Below are 15,743 nucleotides of genomic sequence, written 5' to 3'. Positions count from 1 at the left end.
AGCCCACAGTTAGGCAGATGCCAGCTAGGCAACAGTGGGAAGGAAACCCAGAAGCAAGAGCAAGTTTTCTGCAAGCAAGAGGGAAGGGTGTTAGCATTGTCATTTGTGCAGCTGTACCGTGGCCAGGACAGCCAGAAGGAAAAGCGGTTTGGTTTCCCCTTCCTTAACAGTACCGCATGGTTTGGGCAGTCCTCCTGGCACTGTTGCATTTCCAGCAGAGCTTTGCTGTACACCAGCAGTGTCTCAGCATGCGAGACAGGGACTTAACAGCACCAGCCTGTGAGCCCTGAGCACTCGTGCCCAGAGCTCAGAGGCTACAACTCTTGCAGACAGCAGCAGGGAGGAGGGGGCTCTGGTTCTCCAAGGGGGTAACGTCACCCTCAGAGGGAACCTGAGACGTTAGGAAGCAGCCACTCCTGTGGTGAAAGGAGCCAGGCAATCAATTCATGCTCTTTGCTCTCAAGGCAAGGAATGTGCATGTTAATGTGTGCTGAATTATTAACATTTCTCAGTCTCAACCTTTGTGGCTGTTGTGTTGCCTGCTTCCCTCCCCACACTCCCCCCAGTGAGTGGGGAACCAGTCCTTTCTCCCTGTCCTGTGGGATCCAGGGCAGAGGCTCCTGTTGCACTGCACTGCTCACTGCTCCAGGGTTTCACTTCACTTCCCAGGGAACGCTCTCTACGGGGAGGCATGCTGAATAGCAGAGCAGCACAGAGCCCTTATGATACCTATTCTTGGGATGAATGACAATGAATCTCGCTTTTGACAGTCTGCTGGTTTAACTAAACCTCCGAATTATACTATTGTCCATTGAAATCATTTTAATATTCACAGCAATTTTCCCTGTGCTGTTCTTGCAAAACCTCCAAACCACCTTCTCTGATCTTTATCCAAAAGGAAGATTAAAAAAAAAAATTGCAAATTCTTGTCAAAAAAATTGTAATAAAAAGGGGAATTTCATTGCTGCCTTAAATGAAGAACAACAACGTTTTCTGGAGCACTTAAGGTAGCATCATGGGCTGTACTAGCCCATGTGATTTGACTTGTAAATTGAACAGAAATTCTAAGAATGCTGCCTTTTGAAGAGTTATGCTCATTTAAATTATTACCAGACTCTTATGCTAGAAAAGCAAGTGACTTAAATCATGGGCTTGAGCCTGAGGAATGTGTTGATGGTGCTCTGCAAGCTGCTGCAAGAGCTCTGCCAGCTCTCACTAATGCTAACTGACAGCATTTCCCTTCCTCCCGCTGTACTGAGTGGGACAAGAAGCTGCCAATTATCCCCCAGGAGGATGGGGGGCTGATGGAGCCCATCCCTTCCTTTGCACACACTTCTGCCAGCGGATTGTCTGGGCCAAATCTCTCACCGAGGGCATTGCTCTGACCCCTTCCGCCTCCTGTGTTGAGCGCTGACCCCTACACGTGGCCTCCACTTGTAGCAGCTGTGGTGCCTTGGGCACTGCTGCTCTCCAGGGCAGAGCAACGGGCCCATATTAGCATCTCTGCCTGTGTGCTAATGAGGGGAGGCCGGCTCAGCTGTTCTGGGTGGCAGAAGAACACTACAGAGGTTTAACCACTCATCCATGGCCAGGCTTGAGAGCCGAGGCCCGGCTCAGCTTCCTGGCGCAGCGCAGGCTGCAGTGCGCAGGAGGCATGGCCCCTGTTGAGGTCGGTGCCACTGCAGCCTGCCCACCCTCTAGTCTGGCTTCATCTGCAGCAGAGTTCTCCTTGCCATTCATCCCTTCCCTAGGGACACGAACACACCAACCCCTCTGCTGCTCCTCTGTGGGTGAGATGGAGGAGAGCCGCTTCTGAAGGGGCTGAGCCCTTTTCTTCACCCTGTAAAGTGCTGCTGAGAGAGCCCCCAGTCCCCCTGCAGTGTGTCTCCCCTGTGCTGTCCACAGGGAGCAGGAGGCCATACGGGCCGCTACGGGACACATCAAGGGGGACATGGCACCGATGAGCCTCGGCAGCACCTCGAAAGCTGTGCTTGACATGGCGGCACAGGGCAGGGTGCAGAGGAGTCTACAGCAGGCTGTGCTGCCTCTGGCCTCACAGGGCTGGGAGTCAAAATCTCTTTGTGCATGCTGGGCTCTGACTTTCCTGCATGACCTCTTGCTTTCCCGTGTCCCTTCACATGAGTTCCTCTGCAGCTTCCCTCTCCCTGTCCTGCCCTCACACTGCTCTCTCGCCTGCCAGCCTGTTTGCCTGGTGCATGTGTGTGAGTGCTCTGTGCACACCTGTGGCTTTATCCTCAAATTTGCTCCTTTTTATTTTAATACAGCGTGGGTGGGTGGGCTTGGTCCTTGGACTGGGATGGAATTTGAACAGCTTGTACCCAAAATAATTCATTGGAAAACAAAACTTGACTCTTAACGAACGGTGCTGGGATGGTTTGGTTCGAAGTACACGCCATCATGTTAAACCATTGCCATGTCCATCAGGTTAACTCTGTATTCTCATGACTGCATAGCACTTGAGTACACACTTTCAGTTCTGTCTTGTTTGGAGAGTGCTTGCCCTGTCAGTCAGGTAACGCCTCACTGGCAATCACTCATGTAGCTATTGATTGGAGATTTAATAATTGATTAAAAGAAACAACCAGCAAGACTTTGGATTTAGACATTAAAAAAAAAGAGGGAAAAAAAAGGCAAAGCAAGTTATCCTTCCCCTGGCTGGTAAGGAGCTAATGAGCCCTGTTTTGTCACCGAGACGATGTGTAGTACACACACCATGTTGACAGTATTGTCTAATTTATCACGAAGTCTTAGCTCTGTTGTACATGATAGCGTGGGGGCTTCCGTGTTCAGCCTATTCCTGCAAGCCTGGTGGTTTGGGGATGAATCATCAAAGAGATCACTAGAGAAATTTGATTTGGGGAGAGTCAGCTTGGTAAGCGGAGCTGACACCTCTGCAGCTCGCCGGGCTGGCAGCAGCTCCACTGTCTGCGGAGGTGCGGCCGTGGCAGGAGCCAGCCCAGCAGAGCCGTGGCCCTCCGTGCCCGTGGCGTGTTGTGTGTGTTTGCTGGCACTGCTTGGGCTCCTGCCCCATTTTCGCTTGCCCCCGGCGCCATGACTGCTCCCGGCTCCACCAGCCCGATTTGCTGAGGAGAGAAGCATGACGGACAGAGAGAGGCTCAGTCGTCAACCTGGTTGATGCTCTGGGGCCACCTTTCTGGGTGGAGGAGGCTAGAGGAGAGCAGGGCTGCTGGGCGAGACACGTTTGAGCAGTTTCCCTTTTTAACTACAGACTCAAACGAGCTTGCCCAGAGGAGACAAAGATTTACCGAGCACAGTTGTTTCTCTATCCTTGCTTAAATAGGCCCATAACACTAACCCTGAAGAAGGGGCCTCATTTCTCAGTGTCATTTTCTTGACGGGAATGCATATGGCAGGCAGCTTTAGAGCTTTATTGTAGCTGAGAGTTGCTTACAAATAAGTCTTGAATGAAATACCCAGCAAGGGATTGATATGAAGAGAAGCTGTGCAATGAAATAAGGAGGAATACATCTCCCGAAGTGCTGCCACAAAGGTGGGGAGGGTTCTGCCAGCCCAGCTCTCTTCTGTCAAAATGGATGTGATCTCACATCTGTCAGGATTAGTTCTCTCCTGCCCAACAAAGTGATCTCTTCAGGCCCTGACAGTGTCATGCAGCTCTGGTGACTATTTTTTTCTGAGCCAAGGTAGAACCCGAGTTACATTTTGAAAGAAATTATATTTTATTTAGCAGCACGCCGTGTGCTAATTCTGAAAGAAACCCTTCTGCTGCTCCTGTCCAAACCCTGTGAGGTGTAGGGGACGGGTTGCTTTACTCTAGAGCTAATAAATTGAGCAGGTAATTCCGTTTTGCAGAGCTTCAGTGGGCCCTGCACACAGAGCGTGTGTGACTGGCATTTGTGCGTGCTCTCTAATTAGAGGGATGTAATTTAAATGGAGAAATGTTTCATGTTAGTAATATGATTTCAAAAGGCTATGTTTGGAAGGAATGGATTGAGCCATTCCTTAATGAGTTCTTCTAATAAGATGCCAGTGGCTAAGGAAGGAGAGCAAAGCACGTGCAATTTGGCAAAGCGGTGAACAGCTTTTGCACTTCATTTTATCTGTCCCGAGGGATAGACAGGCAAAAAACGTTCAACCCCCGTCACGTACCCCTGCAATGCAACTCAGTACTCTCTGCTGCTTCTGTGACCCTACTAGCTGTCTCCTCCTTGTTTCAGTGCGGCGTGTTGCTCCCCGGTTCTCTATCCCTCCGAGCAACCACGAGGTGATGCCAGGGGGGAGCGTGAACCTCACGTGCGTGGCAGTAGGTGCTCCGATGCCTTACGTGAAGTGGATGGCTGGCGTGGAAGAACTGACCAAAGAGGATGAGATGCCCGTCGGCAGGAACGTCCTGGAGCTGAATAACATCGTGCAGTCTGCCAACTACACCTGCGTGGCCATCTCCTCCCTTGGCATGATCGAAGCCACGGCCCAGATCACTGTCAAAGGTAAGGAATTATTCCTCATGATACTCCTGCTTGGGTTTCATCAACATAGACAGCGTTTAAGTGATCAAAATGCTCAGCATAGACCCAAATCAGGGTCTGTGACACTTTGCCAACGTGTTTTTAAGTGCAGCCAACTGTCTGCAGTCTCCTGGGACTTTTGCACCTTGCAAGGGAGGTTCCCAACCCCCTGATTGTTTTTTTTCCTTCTCAGAGTATAGATTTTCCTTTGGAGGTCATTTCTTTTCTCCCTGCGTATGGCATGATGGGAGACAGACTTGTGTCAAGGCTGGGTCCCTGTTATGCTGTGAGGGAAACCCACTGAGTCTCTGCTCATCCCGTGTCTTGTTCTGTGCATCAGCAGGATCAGCTCATCCACCGAATGCCTTGGGGCAGGGGTCTGTGGACATCTGCAGTCAGAGAGATGTTTGCACAGAGATGTCCTCTTGCAGTAAGGGCAGGACAAGAAGGTGAATCCCAGCAATGGGAGGCGTCTGTGAGCCTCACCAGAGCGAGCATCCTCGCCCAGAGAGGGAGGAGCTATACTTTTTCATTTTTCAATTGTTGCATATTTCTCTGTCAGCTTTCTTTTTTCCCTTCCTGCTCTGCCTCATTCCCTTTCTCTTTCTTTTGCTGTTGTCCTTAAGGCATGATTTCTGCTGCCATTCCTGCCAGGTAGCTTTGCCCCAGAGAGGATGTTAATGCTGATTGCTGACAAGTGGGTACAGGGCAGCCCACCCAGGCAGCTCCTTAATGAGAGACTGAAGTATGTTTCCTGCCTTTCCCATCTAAGGCCAAGCAGGTTCACACTATCCCATTCCTCCTCTACCTTTCAATTAATTTGTAGCTCAGATTTCCACAGATATGTCATCTTTTGAGGCTGTCTGTTCTTGCAGGCCCCTTCCTGCACTATGGCCACCTTTAGCACTGAGTAACTGCTTGAACAAATCACAGAATTGAGTGTTAGCCCTCTTTGACCTGGAGATTAACAGCAAATTCCCTTTTCCCTGCTACTAGTCAGAGGATGCTTTTAACCTTAGCCACGCACCGCTCCCTTTACTCACAGCACCTGTTAGTCAGTACCTTTTCCAGCCCCTGTTTCCTTACAGAGGACAGGGGTTGCCTTGGTTATAGCACATACTCAAGAGTGTACAGAAGAAAGGAGCATGATGGGGAGGTGGTTTGGATGTGGAGGCAGGAGGTGGGAACTGCACCATTGCACTGATGGTTGCCAGTTTTTCCTCTCTTTGTACCCTGACCTCCAGGACAGGGAGACGTCTGCCCAGCAACTTTAGCCCTTTGCCTTCCTTCTTGTTTCTCTGCCTTTTGTGCACCTTCACTCTGAATGCCTTACCGCTTCTACCCCTCACTCCTCCAGCCAGCGTTGCTTTTCATGTGCTTGCTGGAAATGCAGGGCACATAGGAGAAGAAAGGTGACACAGAGCTGATTGCAGGAGGTGCACTGATGGTACCAGACTGGCCCCTTGCTCACGTGCAGGCTGCACACCCGAGAGCTGGCAAGTGTTGAGCTTGTGGCTCTCCAGCAGAAAATGTGGATGAGTGTCATCTGTCCTTGAAAGCCTGAGGGAGGCTGACAGTTTCTTGGATGCTCTAGGCAAAGTGTTGGGTGGGTGTGTTTGCCCTCCCCGAGCCCTCCGTGGGCAGTGGTGTGGTGTCTGGTTGTGGGCTGCCTGTCCTTCCCTCCCACACCAGTTCAGCTCTCACCAATTTTCTCAGTGTTCCTGTTGCAGTAGCACTGAAAAAGGCATCCTCCCAGGCAGCACTCGGAGCAGGCAGGCTCCTGTGCCAAAGAGCCTGCCCTCCTCAGCTGAACCATGTGGAAACTGGAAAAGTGGTGGCTTTGCCAAAATATGAAGTACTTAATTTGGGCTGAGCATTTTTCCTAGCTTCTCGTCAAGCACAGCTGCGTTACAAGCTACTAATGACTTTAACTAGAGTGGCTTTTAGGAGGTTTAAACTTACTGTTGACTTTAATTCAGTCATTGTTTTCAAGTATTTGTGTGCTCTGTGAATCTCCCTTGCCATGCACTCTTTCTTTTAATTTGGGTTTTGTTTCAGTAAAATGGCAAATCTGGAAATGTTTGTTTGTGGTAGATGCGTTCTCAGTAACACTTCAGTGATGTCAGTGTCACAAAGTTCTTCTGTAACAGTTTATTGTCTGGTTGCAGTTTGACACAACACCCAGAGAAATAGTGGATGTGAAAGTTGGTAATTTCTCTGACTGTATCCCTCCTGCATGTACTGTAACACTTACAAGGCATTCCCCCATCAACCCATCTAACAGCACTGTCCATGAGCTCCCCGTGGCCTAAGATGCTGTCTCTGTGGAAGCAAGAGCATAGCTCCAGATTACCATGTTGCCCTGATTGCTTTACTGTATCCCTTTGTAAACCAGCTGTACACCTGGCTTCTGGGGCCAACCCAGCCCAGCAAGCACCTTCCCACTGCCAGCTGAACCCCCATGACAGAAACAGTCCTGCATCCCTGTTGAATTACCTTTATTTAGCCTGCTGCTGGTAAGTGCGTCAAGCACGTCTAATAACATGATTGCTCTGTTTATCCTTCCATTAAGAACCACTTCAAGCAATATATGGTAATATAAAAATGCATGTTGTAGAGTATGAAATGATTTCTGCCTTTTAAAGAAGAATGTTAATGGGAGGTGGCAGCTCCATTTTTATCCCCGTGCACATTGCAGGGTTTGAGCTGACTGAATTATTTAAATCACACCTCTCTGCCTTCCAATTGCAGCACTGCCAAAACCTCCAACAGAGCCATTAGTGACTGAAACGACAGCTACCAGCGTGACCCTCACCTGGGATTCGGGCAACTCCGACCCCATTTCGTATTACGTCATCCAGTACAAGCCCAAATCCTTGGAGGGTCAGTTCCAGGAGGTAGATGGTGTGGCAACAACCCGCTATAGCATAGGTGGGCTCAGCCCCTTCTCGGAGTACGAGTTCCGGGTCATCGCAGTCAATAACATCGGCAGAGGTCCACCCAGTGAGCTGGTCGAGGCCCGGACGGGAGAACAAGCTCCTTCGAGCCCACCCCTCAAGGTGCAGGCGCGGATGCTGAGCGCCAGCACCATGCTGGTGCAGTGGGAGCAGCCGGAGGAGCCGAACGGACAGATCCGAGGGTACCGCGTTTACTACACCACCGACCCACACCTGCCTCTGAGCATGTGGCAGAAGCACAACACGGACGACAGCCACCTCACCACCGTGGGCAGCCTCATCACGGGCACCACCTACAGCATCCGCGTCCTGGCCTTCACTTCCGTGGGCGACGGGCCTCCCTCGGACGTCATCCAGGTCAAAACGCAGCAAGGGGGTACGTGTGGAGCGAGGTGCCGTGGCTGCGCGCCCCGGTGCTGTGCGGCCCCGCTGGGGGTGTGAGCAGCGCGGGGTGAGCACGTGGGTGAGCGTCGGAGTGGCATCCCCGCCCCGCGACTGTCAGGTGTAAGCTGTCAGCTTGTCCTGGCTGTTTGGTGTCAATCTCTGCACAAGTAACACAGCCCACGGTTTTGGCTCCCAGCAGTGGCTAAAAATCATGGAATCGTTACAGTTGGAAAAGACCTTTAAGGTCATTGAGTCCAGCCACTAACCTCACACTGCCAAGCCCATCACTAAGCTAAACCATGTCCCTCAGCACCTCAGCTATGTGTCTTTTCAATATGGCCAGGGATGGTGACCCCACCACCTCCCTGGGCAGCCTGTGGCAGTATCTAGCAACCCTCTCAGTAAAAAAGTTGTTCCTAATCTCCAACCTAAACCTCTCCTGGTGCAACCTGACCCCGTTTCCTCCTGTCCTGTCATTCACTACTGAGAAAACATCAACCCCCACCCCACTACAACTCCCTTTCAGGTAGTTGTAGGGAGTGATCACGTCTCCTCTCAGCCTCCTCTGCTCTAGGCTAAACATCCCCAGCTCCCTCAGGAGATGTGACACACGGTCCTGGATATGGATGTTGGCACCTATGTAACCGTGACAAGTCCTTGTAGGGTCTGAGGTACACATGTGGAAGGAGCTGGGAGGCAGTCGGGGGCTGGAAGCAAGCATGATTCCTATAGTCACCTGCTGGGGTCCCAGGGGTGCTTGCTTGTTGCCTGGGTAGTTCCAAGAGTACAGTATGGAGGAGAGAGAAGAAGGGAGAGTCCAGGGTTGAAGGGATCCTCACAAGGTGAAGCACAAACTGCAAAGCCGTGCAACTGACGCTGTGTTTGGTCCCCAGTTCCCGCCCAGCCGGCTGACTTCCAGGCAGAAGCAGAGTCCGACACCCGCATCCTGCTGACGTGGCTGCCTGCATCCCAGGAGCGCATCACCAAATACGAGCTGCTCTTCTGGGAAGGGGAAGATAGCACCCAGGTGAGGATCCTGCCTCTGTGTCAGCAGCACACGGGGTCAGGCATCACGGTTCAGGGGCTTGGCAAGGGTGTCTGCTTGAGCTGGGGTGGCAACACGACTAGTGTTTCTCCGTGTTTCTTCTGTGTCAAGGGTATGTGATAGGAGTATGGCAATCTTTGTCTGGGTCTGTGTAAATGACCTCAGCAGTGCTTGTTGATGTCCAGCAAAGTAGCTAGTGACTTGGCTTCAGACTAGAAAGGCTCCAGAGTACCATGACACCATCCCTGAGGTATCCTTACTGCTGGCCTTGATGGCCTCCAATATGTGTCTACAGCTACCAGACTGATCGCTCTGAAGGATCAGATTGAGAGTGGCTTAGAGAGAGCCTTTCCACATTTGCTGCTAGCTCCCTAAGTCCAGCTCTAAATACTTCAAAGTAGTTCTGGCTTCAGGGCAGTGCAGTGAGAGCTGTGCCATGGCAGCATACAATGTCCCGTGGTCCTCTCCTGCTCCTGTGTTTATAGTGGCATGAGAGCTGCCAGAAGTAAGTGCATTATGCACCTGTTCAGGTGCAATAGAGATCCTGACTGCTCCAGGACAAGACTTTTACTGTTTCACACGCAGACGTCGTCTAACGGGAGGAAACAAACTTGTATCCTGTGCCCTTTGTCTGAGCTATATAGCTAAACCCAGCATTCCCACAAAGCTGTCAGGCAGTGAGTGCGGTCTGGACACCAGGCAGTGTAGCCTGGATATCAGAGAAGTGTGCTTCCCTGCAGAGTCCTCCTCTTTCACCTAGGAAGCTCCATATTGTGGAGTGCTGTAGGACTGCAGCAGATTCGACAGGGTGGCTGTGACTTTCTGTGGGGCTAGGACAGGTGATGGGGCTGCCTGTTCCCATGGCACAGGGAAGAACCAAACACCAGCTTTTCTGTGTTCACCAACTATACCAAATAACGTGTTTTCTTTTCAATGTGTTTTCCCTTTTTTTGCCAGCAAAAGGTGGAGTTTGACCCAACCTCATCCTATGCTGTAGAAGGTCTCAAACCAGACACACTGTATAAGTTCCGTCTGGGTGCCCGCTCAGAGTTGGGGGTAGGAGTCTACACCCCCACCATCGAAGCCAGAACAGCCCAATCCAGTAAGTGTCTGACATTCTGCACTACTGAAGGCAGAGCAGAAGTGGTCCAGTTTCCATCTCCTGGGCACAGAGTAGCTCGCTGCCTCTGCCCGTGTGGGTCTGCAGGGATGCTGGCGTGCAGACTGGGTGTGATGGGGAAAGTCAGCTGGGGTTTTGGATCAGGGCTCTTTGACAGAGGGGGTGCACCCAAGTGGTAAGTTCTTTCTTCATGTCCTTTTGATCATGCTGTCTTTCCCTAAGGGTGGATTCATAAAAACTGATGGAGGAGTGAGACAGGCTGGGAAATTGCTTTGGAGAGATTGATCTGAGTGGGTTTGTGCATCTCTCTGAATTTACTCCCGTGCAGGCAAGCTGTCTGGACAGGCAGCGTATGGGTGTTTGGCTCTAAATGCAATTGTCTGCAAACTACTGGATTTTCACCCCTTCACACCCCATTCCAGCTGCTTTGCTCCCACAGGGGTCCATCCTTGGTCCACACTCTGGATTGCAAGGTGAGGCATCCTTTGAGGCCACATGTGCACCGGTGGCTGTCAGGCAGCTGGAACGGTTAGTTTGGGAAAGTGGCTGCTTGCCAGGGCTCCTTCAGCAAGTGAGGCTGCTGCTTCTGGGACCACAGCGCTAGGGGAAAGTAGACCAGGCTGCAGCCCGAGTTAATAGAGAGGCTGGATAATGAGGTGACCCAAGCAATATCACTTTCATCCTCTCTCTGCCCCATGTGATCGCAGACCAGGGGTTTTTGCTGCTCTGATTGGCAGCTCAAAGTGCTGTGCATAAGCAGATTAGGGCTATCAAAGGGCCCTCAGATAAGCTCGTTTTCACTAACGATTTTTGGGCTTGACATTATGCAAAGAGCATTAAAAGGAGGGGGGGGGAAAAGACATTTCCGTTAGCACCGTCTGTCTGGGATTTGCTAGCTATGTGGGGTGAGCAGTTGGCAGAGGCAGCCAGCCTTCCCTGCAGGGAGGGCACCAGCATGCACAGCAGCTGAGAGCCAGAGATGGCCATTAGGAAGGGAGCTCAGGCAGGGAAGAGCAGCTCTGCTCACTATTGGAACGACCTTCTCTTTGAGGAAAACTCAACTTCATTAACATATCAGTCGCCGGGATTCTTCCACCTTGTTAAGTGAGCTAATGGCATCTCAGTGCTGCAGGACAGGCAGGTATGAGAATGGAGAGAGATTCAGCTCATGCAGTTATAAATATTTGAACACTGGGAACAAATTCCGAGTGTGGGGATTTGTATACCTATTTCACATAGCTTTTGTGTTGATAGGCAAAGGTTGAAGCAACTCTCCTGCCACTTAAATTAATTCCATCAGTGGATGCTCTTATCCTTGAACACACTTAATCAGAAACAGCTCCATGCATAAATGAGCCCTTCAGAGTCTCACAACAGTCCAAGTAAGAGAAGCCTTTGTTTTGTGGACTCTTCAAGACGGGCATCTTCCCACGTCCTCCTTCACATGCTCTCTGCTCACAGGGGATCTCACACCGGTTTGTTGTTAAGGTCGTCGCTTCGCTGACCAGCGGAGCAGTAGCTGACTGGTTCTGGCATCTGTGTAGTAAAACAGATGTGCATAGGTTGGAATAAAATTGGCCAAAAGTCACAGGAGTACCTTGGTTTGGCCACTGAAACCCCTCCTTTGATTGAGGGGCCCGAGAGTTCTTTGATTTATCCAAGAAGTGACTGGCTCTTCGTTTGCAGGCCTGGATTTGAGAAGGTATCTGGTGGCACTCTGTTCTATGAGAGAAGTCTGTGGCAGTTACCACTGGGCTATTTGGTGAGGGTGACAAACCACTGGCTGAACAGATTCAGGGCAGAGTGGATCCTTGGGGTGCTGGGGGACTCAAAGTCAAGCAGGTCTTTTAGAAAGCTCCAGTTTAGCTTGTCAGAAGGTGTAGGTACAATGCACAAACTCCCAGGCAGAAATTCTTTGGTCTGCACTCAGCAACACCTCAGGTTATATGGTTGGATCAGTCCCCTGTGGCCTTAGTAATCTAGAAAGGCTTCCAGATTAAATTGGTCTCCTTCCTGCAGTCTTCCATCTGGTTGCCCTAAGAAAAGCTGTTAGATCTTGGAGGTTCATGTGTTCTGATGGGACACAAACTGCAGGAGCACACTCCTGCTTTCCAAAGAGCCTGTCTTCAGGCTCTATTCCTGACAAATCAGTCAAGGGGAAGGTGGGAGGCACATCATCACTACTGAGTCACTAACGAGCTGAAGGGGAATGTATTGCTGATGCTGGGCTTTTCCTTGTGGCATCCCTGCTCAGCAGTGATAGGGATGCTTAGCCAGGAAGACCAGAAGGATGCAATGCCCCTTAACACCCTCCCAGCAGCACAACTTGGAAGTTGTGTCCTGAGAAGACAGCTGTCTTCTGGGCTGTCTTTCCTGCTAAACTGCTTGCTTAGTTGTTTGGCACCCTGCAAAAACTACCAGCAAAGCTCCTTTGAGGGCCTGAGGAGTTTTCCGGGAGTCTGCAGTGCCTCAGGCAAGCAGGGTGATGCAGGAGAGGAGCATCAGCTGTACCCATCAGGCCTCAGCATTAAAATGCTGTTCTGGAAATACGAAGGTGGGTCTTGAAGCTGCCTTTTCCTTAGTTTAAGGAGTAGATGGGTGCACAGGGCTGCTGTGGGAGGCCACTGTGAGTAGCCTGAAGGCAGCAGAGGTTTGCACAGTGTGTGTGTGGGTGCAAATCTGCATGTGTGGGTGCATGATGACCATCCAACCTGCTCTTTGCTGGCCCTAGGAGGGACACTTCCACTTCTTGTGCATTTTAAGTTGATCCTGATCATGTTATCAAGTTTTATTTTGTTTTCTTTAAGCGTTAATCTCAGTTTTTGCCCTGCACGTCCTGTGTATGACTCTTACCCAGTCAACAGCCAACATTTGACTTGCCTGATCTGCCAACCAAAGCTACCTTTGGAGAAGGAGCTCACTGCTGCATCCCAAGGGATGCCCTTGAGGCCCAAAGCCAGAGCAAGTCTCTTCTGTGAAGGGCTTCTCTGCAGACAGTGGCAAAGACTTGCTAAGCTCCTTATGTCTCACCTCTCCTCTCCGAGGAATGCCACCAAGTGCTGTGTCTATCTTATGCCCTCCTTGGATTCACTCTTGGTGTTGCTTTGATGCTTTATATTCCCACTGTCTTCCCTTTCACTTCTCTGCTGATTAACCCAGAGGGTGAGGGTTCATTTTCTACCCCTGCTCCCTTCCAAGATATCAGATGGCAAGGCCAGTCCTTTCCTGCCTCCCTCACATAGGCAACTTTGATTCCACGCATTGCTTTGACTTCTCCTTCCTGCAGTGCTGCTCCCATAGCAGCAGCCTGATTCTGCTGAGGCATCGTCTCTTCCAGCTCTGTCACTGCCCACTCACCTCCCATCTTTCTCTTCTCCAAGCACCCCAATCCAGGGACCAGGGAGACCCTGGTCCCTAAGCACAGAAGTGGGCACTGAGAGGTACATGCACCCTGCGACTGCCTCTGCAAGCACATGGGTCTTTTTCCCAGCAAGCACAGATCCCCAGAGGCATTGGGAAATGCTGCTGTCCCCAGCTTTCCCAAGTCTTCTCCGCTGCCAACCTGTGCCCAGCAAAAACAAGGCACAGTTACTGGGTGCTTTAATTCCCTGAAGTCCCTGCTGCCAGCTGGAGTGACGTTGGCTGTGTTTGCTTTGCGCAGGCGGTGTGCAGGCAGGCTCATCCCTGCACCTCAGGAGGACTGGCTCTGGTGTGCTCGTGGCTTCAAGGATTGCAGCTTAGGGAAAGGCTTCAGTCTTTTTTCAGGCATTGCTAGGTTTCTGGGTGCAGTGGGGAACAGAAACAACCTTTTTCCTGCAATGGCAAAGCAAGATACCTTGTACTACGTTATTGCTTGGCCAGACAGCTTCCAGGTGTCAGAGCAACTGTGTGGCATCTTTTGGTGATGGTGTCCTAGCCTCTCTGCTTAGGCATCTTCCCTTCTCTGCAAGCACCCAGGGATGTACCCATCTCCCTTGTGCCTTCCCTGATCAGGTGGACTCCCTTCCTTCTCCAGATTTCCACCCTTCTGTGTAAGCATGCTGTCTGCAGCATCCCTGGGCGGTGAGGCCGAATGAGAGGGAGCTGCTGCTGTGAAAGGGCTCCCATGCTGCTGGGTCCCTGTTGCATCAGGACAGCACTCCCTCCATAAGGGAGTGAACCAAAGAAGAGTCATAGACATGCTCTGGTTTGTCCAAGTCATCTCTCCTTTCCCAATGCCTCTCTTCCTCCCACCCCTGATTTGTTTTACTGCTCTTCCCCAGCAGTGCTGTGTGGAGGGGACTGCACCTCATCCTGCTGCCCAGACCCCATTCTTCCCCAGCGGCCCATTTAATGTTGCTGGGGCTTAGGAGCTAATGCAAACTGCAAGTGTTGGGTTTTTTTCACCTGGGAGAGGAGAAGACCTACCTTCCCCTGTACAGCTCCCTAGGCCAGGACACTAGTGAGGCAAGGAACCAGTTTGGCAGGCATGAAGCAGTCAGTCGCAGATGCCAGGCACACGTGCAAAGCAGTACAACCACGTTATCTGTTTCCACATGGTGCCTGGCTCCCACCTGAGTCAGGGTGCTGTTCACAGCTGATGGTCGTGATTTCAAACCCTGCCTGGACACACTCCAGCTAACCTCAGTCACCTGCTTTCCCTGCCCTCTTTTGTTTCCTCCACTTGTCTAGGAGCGAGTTTTTACAAGCCTTCATACAATCTGGTGTGTGAGCTTCCCTTCTGCCACTCTTGCCTTCTGTAGCTTCCTACCTCTTCTGGTTTCCATCTGCTTCATATCTTCACGGAAAGCATCTTTCTTCTCCCTACCAGTCTCTCTCTCACTCTCTGCCCATTCCCTTGCTGCCATTTGTTGTGTTTGGTAAAGTGAGCGTCCAGAACCACTTTGGGAAGAGGTATTCTCTGATGCAGAACAGCACTTCTGTCTCCATGCTGTTCGTCAGGTTTTCAGATACAAATTGCCCCTGGTGCTGTCTTTGATGATCTGCGAGGAAGGCAGGCGCCTGTCCAGGAGGCTACTGGCTGAATTTCCATCTGTTCAGCGCTCAGTTGGCTGGGTAAAAGTTCCCTGTGCATTTTTTGGTTTGTCCTTCCATTCATTTCCCTTCATCTCCCCACTTCATTTATTTATCCCCAGCCCCCTCCGCCCCACCCCAAGAAGTCGAGTGTGTAAGCACCAGCTCCACCACCATCCGGGTAAGTTGGGTGCCACCGCCTGCCCAGAGCCGCAATGGGGTCATCACCCAGTACTCCATTGCGTACCAGGCAGTGGAAGGAGATGACAACACCAAGCATGTGGTGGATGGCATTGGACGGGAGCACTCCAGCTGGGAGATCAAGGACCTGGAGAAATGGACCGAGTACAAGGTGTGGGTAAGGGCTCACACCGATGTGGGGCCAGGACCGGAGAGCATCCCCGTGCACGTGCGCACTGACGAGGATGGTACGTGTTACTGAGCAGCTCCTCCAGCTGCCTCCTCGGGGTAACCAGGGCTCTCCTGGCTGAGCTGCTGGGAAAGGGAGGAGAGGGAGTGGGGAGATTGACCTGAGAGTGCTTTGCAAGCAGAACCAGAAGCTGTCAGTGCTTCGGTCAGCTGCTCCAGGGAGTGGGTCTCCAGAGTTACCCCGGAGTGGGGCTGGGGAATTGCTCTGCTGGCCCTTGCTCTGATACGATGGTTGCCTCCAGGCCATGGGTTATGGTGCCACAAGGGTCCTGTGTGTGTCAGCAGGACAC

General features: G+C 51.4%; 1 protein-coding gene across 3 annotated transcripts in view; it reads left to right on the top strand.

The window, feature by feature from the left end:
- PTPRF (protein tyrosine phosphatase receptor type F) overlaps nucleotides 1–15,743 on the top strand; it is a 390,398-nt gene that overhangs the window by 311,358 nt on the left and 63,297 nt on the right. For all 3 annotated transcript variants that reach the window (XM_062004246.1, XM_062004247.1, XM_062004245.1), the window contains exons 8-12: nucleotides 4,218–4,487; nucleotides 7,257–7,838; nucleotides 8,740–8,873; nucleotides 9,849–9,993; nucleotides 15,147–15,452. In XM_062004246.1, coding sequence (XP_061860230.1) covers nucleotides 4,218–4,487; nucleotides 7,257–7,838; nucleotides 8,740–8,873; nucleotides 9,849–9,993; nucleotides 15,147–15,452 — 1,437 coding nt within the window. The remainder of the gene's footprint in view (nucleotides 1–4,217; nucleotides 4,488–7,256; nucleotides 7,839–8,739; nucleotides 8,874–9,848; nucleotides 9,994–15,146; nucleotides 15,453–15,743) is intronic.

The sequence above is a fragment of the Colius striatus genome, chromosome 10 (assembly GCF_028858725.1).
Source record: "Colius striatus isolate bColStr4 chromosome 10, bColStr4.1.hap1, whole genome shotgun sequence".
In the NCBI taxonomy this organism is placed as follows: Eukaryota; Metazoa; Chordata; class Aves; order Coliiformes; family Coliidae; genus Colius; species Colius striatus.
This window is presented reverse-complemented; position numbering and strand designations above follow the sequence as displayed.